The sequence below is a fragment of the Zootoca vivipara genome, chromosome 11 (genome assembly GCF_965207765.1).
Source record: "Zootoca vivipara chromosome 11, rZooViv2.hap1.1, whole genome shotgun sequence".
Taxonomy (NCBI): domain Eukaryota; kingdom Metazoa; phylum Chordata; class Lepidosauria; order Squamata; family Lacertidae; genus Zootoca; species Zootoca vivipara.
The window spans coordinates 31,796,402-31,803,371 of record NC_142594.1 but is presented as its reverse complement, the minus strand read 5'-3'; the positions used below and the strand labels follow the sequence as shown (position 1 = coordinate 31,803,371).

General features: G+C 46.8%; 1 protein-coding gene across 1 annotated transcript; it reads right to left on the bottom strand.

The window, feature by feature from the left end:
• Positions 1 to 643: 643 nt before the first annotated feature.
• Positions 644 to 6,737, bottom strand: LOC148684253 (tissue factor pathway inhibitor 2-like). The gene is made up of 5 exons (XM_088653585.1): positions 6,348 to 6,737; positions 4,160 to 4,339; positions 3,858 to 4,037; positions 3,403 to 3,576; positions 644 to 800 (listed from the first exon to the last, which is right to left on the bottom strand). The coding sequence occupies exons 1-5, from the start codon at positions 6,439 to 6,441 to the stop codon at positions 739 to 741; spliced, it is 690 nt and encodes a 229-aa protein (XP_088509711.1). The 5' UTR covers positions 6,442 to 6,737; the 3' UTR covers positions 644 to 738.
• Between the last annotated feature and the right edge of the window lie 233 nt (positions 6,738 to 6,970).

Here is a 6,970-nt window from a genome sequence, read left to right as displayed (position 1 = left end):
TAATATATTCTCTCCTACCTTCCTTTACATTCCCACAAACAACATATCCCGCCCTTCCTCCTGAAGAAGCCCAGGAGGCAGTGTTCTTATTTTGTATTTTTATGTTGTGAACCGCCCTGTAATCTTTGGATGAAGCGTGGTATACAAATTTAATAAATAATAATAAAGCAAGTCTTCCCTTTCAATTCACTTGGGAGTACCTGGCAAATCCCTTCATAAAATTAATAAAATTACTGAAAAGTTCATAGTGGAAGAATTGATAGCAACAATACCAATTTATTTTTAGTGTTCTTTAAGAAAAATAAATAAAGCAAATATGCAGCAGGTGAAAGAGAAAGATCCCTGTTCAGTAGTGTTGTGCCTACTCCTGCACATGAAGAATCTCTGAATGAAGGTCAACAAACCAGGGTTATCTCCCTCAGCAGATCACTATGCTTTGGATATGGAGGCCAGTCCACAAGGCTGATCAGCCCTCATCAGATAACAGTAATCAGACTTACTACATTTCCAAAACTTACTTACTACATTTCCAAAATATAGAAGAGCTGTTAAGATTGCGACATATAAACAAAAACAAAACCCGCCCATAAATTAAAGCTTTCAGTAATTTAAAATAATGCTTCTGGTCTAGAGACCTTCAGGTGCAAGAATGTATGTGGCATTTGTTTGATTTGTAGACTTCTCCTCCTTATGAGATGGTATTTCCCAATATTGCAACCGTTGCTTACATTCTTCCAACTAAGAAAAGAATAGAAACTGAATCACAATCGGAGGTAACTTAATCACTTCATTGACTTGTACTAGAAGAAGAAAAAGAGAGAAGAAGAAGAAAAGCATGCGACATTCCAGCTCTGCAAAACCCAAGTCACCAGAGAACTGCTGTTTCTAATATGCATGTTGCGGGCATTCAAGCAGGGGCAAAAGCGATTGCTTCCTCTCGAATGCCCCCAAGCAGGACCAAGTCAAGCACAGCCCAGTTCACAGAAAGCAGGACCTTTGTGTACCTTAAGCTCTGCAAATGCCGCCACCTCATAAGTCCCTTGAACTCTCCTTGGGGAGGAGCAGAAGGCAGCAGTGGACACTTACCTGGCCTTAATACAGTGGTACCTCTACTTACAAATAACTCTACTTACAAATTTTTCTACTTACAAATGGAGCTCCATCTGCCATCTTGGATGTGGTTTAGATAGGATTTTTTCTACTTGCGAATTTTTAGATAGGGTTGCTTTGACTTACGAATTTTTCTCCCAATGCATTCCTCTGGGATTCGACGTACAATTTTTTTCGATTTACAAATGTGTGTTCGGAACGCATTAAATTCGTAAGTAGAGGTACCACTGTAGGTACATAAGATCATAGTTCTGGAGTGTGTGCAGATGGGAGACAGACTGCCAGGGAAAGGGGAGTGCAGTGGTGTCTTACCCATAGATGCTAGTGGCGCAGGGCGCCAAGTTCTGGAGGGCGCCAGGCAAGAGTCCGGGGAACACTGAACGAGCGCACTGAGTGAGTGAGGGTGAGTGCGCCGCTCCTGCCGAGTGCCAGCTCAATTTTTTTTCCCTTTTAGCCTGCAGGTACCAAATTCTGCGGGGCGCCAGAAGGTGGAAAGGGAAAAAACCGAGCTGACGCTCAGTGGGAGCAGCGCATGTGCCCTCGCTCGGCGCAGGCCCGCTCACTTGGTGTGCTCACTCGCCCAACGGCTTGAGGCGCATCAGCTCACTGCCGTCGCCCGCCTCCGCCATGCCGTGCCAAAGCAGCGCCCGCCCGGAGCCTCCGCCTGCCGTGGCCACGGTGTCCCGTCCTATGAGGCTTTCTCCGCCGCTGCTGGTGTTCCCTCCCTAAAAAAAGGGTTGACAACTCTCAGAAATCAGGGGGGCAGGGGCGGGCGGAGGGATCTTTGCACCACAGCACCGGATATGCTTAAGACGGCCCTGGGGGAGTGCCCCTTGCTTAAAATTCCTGGGCCTTGGGCAGGGGGAAAAAGGAGGCAGGGGCAGTGGAGGATGCTTTGTAAGCACACTTCAAACTTTTTGGAGGTGGTCACCTCAAAAAAAAAAAAGACATTGGAAAACACCGGCTTTTCCAAACGGCTGTGTGTGGAACCATGTAGAGCGTGCCTCACACTGTGTTTTATCCCCCTCTCCAAGCAAGGATTCCATGTTTTAAGGAAATAATGTGCAAATGTGCATAATATACTGAACGTTTCAATATGCCTGCCTTTATGGAAATAAATGGAAAAGGTTTTATTTGCAGGTCATCCTGCTTAGTAAGCAGGCCAGGATTTAACTACCTTCCAGTTCTTTAGGACTGAGTTCTTTATGCTTAGGCAGGCTCCCCCTCATCCCCTCTTCTTCCTCAGCTCCTGTGATAAAGTATCTGCTCACACCACTCACCACTCCCTCCAGGATTGCAGGAAACTGCCTTAATGCTGAGTGAGGATGCTGGTCCACCTAGCCCAGCATTTTCACCATTTTCACTGGCTTGGGTTTCAGGCGGAGGTCTCTCCCAGCCCTACCTGGAGATGCCAGGGATTGAACCTGAAGCCCCCCGTGTACAAGACAGGTGCTTTACCAATAGGCTGTGGCCCTTCACTTTTGTTTGTTTGATTGGGAGGAAGCAGGAGCCTCTCCAGAGCCCCAGGTTTATGTTGGGCAGCTGGTCCAAGGGGAAGCTATGCCTTGGTTTCTCACAAGCTGCTTTTATTGCTGCGTCTGGGCAATTCCCACCTTTGCACCTCAGTCCCTTCAAAACAGCACAATTTACTCTGGAGCGTACAGCCATTTCCCATGCCTTGCCCTCTTCTGGCAACTACTGGCCACTTCCGGTCCCTCTCATTTCCTTTGACAGTCCCACAACCACTTGGGGAAAGGGAGCAAACTGAATGGGTACTACAGTCCACTTGTAGCTGCTGCTGCACTCTGCACCCACAGAAGGTGGTTTAATGCAGGGGTGGGAAACATCTGTCCTTTCTTTTTTTATTGGACTCCAACTCCCATCAGCCTCAGATGGTCAGGGATGATGAGAGATGTAGTCCAGCAGGATTTAGACCAGGCACCCCCAAACTTCGGCCCTCCAGATGTTTTGGACTACAATTCCCATCTTCCCCGACCACTGGTCCTGTTAGCTAGGGATCGTGGGAGTTGTAGGCCAAAACATCTGGAGGGCCGCAGTTTGGGGGTGCCTGATTTAGATGGACAGTTTCTTCACCCCTGATATAACGAAAAGCCTCCCCATGAACTTCATGAGACCAAGACAGCATCAGCTCTGCGTGCTACTTAAAAACTTTTTTAAAAAAATCCTCCCAGACTTACTATTACAGGGCTTATTTGTGAACCTTCACAATCTGGCTAAAACATTGCTCAAGTCCCTGTAAATCTCTATCACAGCAGGAGGAGAGAAGCCTACCATGCTTGCAGGCATTCATGCAGGCTTTCTGTGTACGAAAGTTGTTATTATTCCCGCCGCATCCCGTGTAGGTGAATGCCTCACAAGTTCTGCTCGCTATATTGTAGTAAAAGCGACGTACTGAAGCCGAACAACGTCCCACATCCTTGGGAACATAGCAAAAGGAGGGACCCCCTTCAAAAAAGAGAGAAAGGAGTTAATTAAGGGTGTGTGTGTTTTAAAGAGCAGAATATAGTGTTTAGAATTCAAAACCAATAATGCCCAGCCTAAAAAAAAATCAGCAGAGTTTGCAGTTTTATTTAGATTGGATACAATATCACCTGATTCACCAAGAACCGCTGTTGTAGAGCTCCTGCTCCCTTGGAGAGTAAGTTTAGGAAATACATGAGAACATTTCATCCCTCCCCCACCTATCAAGCTAAATAGGCCTATGGCTTGTATGAGAAAATTATTACCCCTCCCCAACTTGCAGACGTCCGTGCAGGATCTTTTACTGGTAAACATGTTAGGGTGTCGTGAATGTCTTTTGGGGAAAAATTCCTCGCATTTCAGTGTCTCGAGGTTGAAGAAATATTTCGGCTTGTGGGGGCTCCAGGTATCTTGCGGAGGTTTCACTCGGCACATTACAGGCACTTCTGAAAATTAAACCGCAACTGTTTAGATTTTTTTTAAAAAAAACTGTCTAAAGGAAACCATTGCTCTTAAAAAATATCCCCCAATTCACTTCATGGTTTGAAATTTTGGAACAATGACTTACTCTTGATTTTCCCGCAAGTTTCTATACAAGCGTCATAGCTCAAAAAGTTGTTTTCGTTCCCCAGGCAGCCCCCGTAAGTAAACCTCTGGCAGTCTTGGGAGGCTCGGTTGTAGTACCACCTGTCGAATGAACCTGGGCAGACTCCAGGCAGCGGTGACTCTAGGCAGAGCTCTCTGTTGTCTGCATGAAAACAAAACCAGGGGAAGGGAGGAAATGAAATGCTTTAAGTCCAAATGAGATAAGGGGCGGGGAGGGGGAGGGGAGCCTGGCTGGATCAGGCCAAAGGTTCAGGCAGTCCAGCATCTGGTTATATGTGGTCAATTAGGTGGCCTGAACTCAACAGCACCCTCTCCCCACATGCAATTCCCAGCAGATGGCCTTCAGAGGCATACAACCTCCAACAGGGGAGTCAGAAAAGAGCCTCTGCGGCAAGTCACATTTGAATGCCTAATCTTTTGTGAATTTGTACACTTGGTCCTCTTTCACGGCTGTTCAAGTTGGTGTCGGTCACTACTTCTTGTGGGAGCAAACGCCAAAGTTTTGTTTCATTTGTAATGTTCTCTGTATCCTTCTCATGTTCTGCTATTTGATTGCTGTACGAGTTGAAGCTGGTCTGTGACCGTTTTAATAAATTTGATTTGATTTGAACGCCAAAGTTTAAATATGCGCTGTGGTAAGAATTACTTCCTTCTGTTGAAGCATCCAACATTCAGCTTCACTGAACAGTACATTTCCGAGCACAATTCAAAGTGTTGGTGCTGACCTTTAAAGCCCTAAACTGCCTCGGCCCAGTATACCTGAAGGAGCGTCTCCACCCCCATCGTTCAGCCCAGACACTGAGGTCCAGCTCTGAGGGCCTTCTGGTGGTTCCCTAACTGCGAGAAGTGAGGTTACAGGGAACCAGGCAGAGGGCCTTCTCGGTAGTGGCACCTGCCCTGTGGAACGCCCTCCTACCACATGTCAAGGAGATAAAACAACTATCTGACTTTTAGAAGACATCTGAAGCCAGCCCTGTCTAGGGAAGCTTTTAATGTTTGGTGTTTTATCGTGTTTTAATATTCTGTTGGGAGCTGCCCAGAGTGGCTGGGGAAACCCAGCCAGATGGGCTAGGTATAAATAACAGTTGCCCCCAAAGGGAGAGAATTGCCATGCTGCCAAGCAAAAGGGACTGTGTTGTGATCCGCTTCTGCAGTCCACTTCACCCTGCTCCAAAAGATTCCTTCAAGCCCCATTATTTTCAATAAATCATTAGCTTTTAAGAGGGTCTATTAAACGACTAAACAACAACAAACATTCATCTGAACTGTGCGTGTGTTAAATGTGCGTTTTATTTTATTGTATTTTAATCTTTGCTGGAAGCCGTCCAGAGTGGCTGGGGAGACCCAGCTGGATGGGCAGGGTACTAATTATTATTATTATTATTATTATTATCATTATCATTATCATCATCATCATCATCATCATTCCTTGTATTACTGATGTTCAGTGCCTAATGCAATCTTTGAGCGGCTACAACATCGCCCCCCAGCCCTGGAGGATTGGAAGGCACAAGTGCTTTAGTAAGCCAAATAATCAAAAACTCCTTCGCTCATATTATTTCTCATAATAAAAACACTTTGTGGCCAGCGAGTTGTATTGGCGGGGGGGGGGGGGCAAGTACACCACGCGAGGCAACGTGGGGATTAACCGGACAAAAAGATTCCTCTTCCCGCAGACCTGTGACTAATGAAGCAATCTATGTACAATATGGCCTTCTAAACTGTGGGCGGAGTTTATTGTTCTCCTTTGTTGATATGCCTTGTAGTTTTGTAGTTTTTGAATATATATATATATATATATATATATATATATATATATATATATATATATACACACACACATATACACATACATATACACACACACACATACATGTGTATATATATATACATGTATATATATTGCAAACCGCACTGTGATCTGCGAGGGAAGGGCGGCGGCGTAGGAATTTAATTAAGAAAAACAAATAATAATAATAATAATAATAATAATAATAATAATAATAATAATAATAATAATAATAGGGTATGAGGGTATGAGAACTGTGGTCGCGATCACTGACGTCAGAAGAAATACGTTTTAGAGCGTCTTGCAAGAGCGCAGCCAAGGAAGCTCCCCACCTCCAAAACGGACCCGCGCCCCACGTTACCTGGCGTCGGGATCTGGAGCCGGACGTGGCCCAGGAGCACCACGAAGGTGGCGGCCCGCAGAAAGGCGCGCGAGTTCCCCGCGGTCTGGCCCATCGCCCGCCGCGGGGGACTCGCTGCGAGGGCCGGGCTAGTCTACGAACGACGGAGACGTTGGGCTCGCGGAACCGCCGGGAGGAACTGCGCGTATTCCCACGGCCGCCTCATCGCGGCTCAAGGGTTGCGGGCGATGGACGTTGCAAAAGGCATCCCCGGGAGCAGAGTCCGAGGCGAGGGGACGGCGAGCGGGGTTGCCGCGGAGGCCTGGCGCGTCTCGGCTCCCCGCCTCGACGGCGGCGGCAAAAAGGCGCAGGGGATGAACTGCCCTCGAGCAAAAAGTCCCGGAAACAATCAACAACTTGCCGGGCTTTTGAGTTTTAAACAATCCCCAGTGAGCATAATGTGGCCACGCGGCTCTTCATGCTTCTGGGGTTGATGGCTTTGTCTAGAACACCAAGTGGCCATTATTACTTGACTTCCCTTGAATAACTTAAATTGCCCATTAAACCAACTGCTGGGGACATTTTGGAGGGTGGTGGTTTATGCGCTGGAGTGTGTGTGTGTGGGGGTTAATCGGGAGAAATAT

What these genes read in the sequence shown, in the direction of transcription:
- LOC148684253 (XM_088653585.1), bottom strand. Translation starts at nt 6,441, where the DNA reads ATGGGCCAGACCGCGGGGAACTCGCGCGCCTTTCTGCGGGCCGCCACC. An exon ending in GCTCCAGATCCCGACGCCAG is followed by an intron (nt 4,340 to 6,347) that starts GTAACGTGGGGC and finishes GTTTTCATGCAG; the next exon opens with ACAACAGAGAGCTCTGCCTA. An exon ending in AACTTGCGGGAAAATCAAGA is followed by an intron (nt 4,038 to 4,159) that starts GTAAGTCATTGT and finishes TTTAATTTTCAG; the next exon opens with AAGTGCCTGTAATGTGCCGA.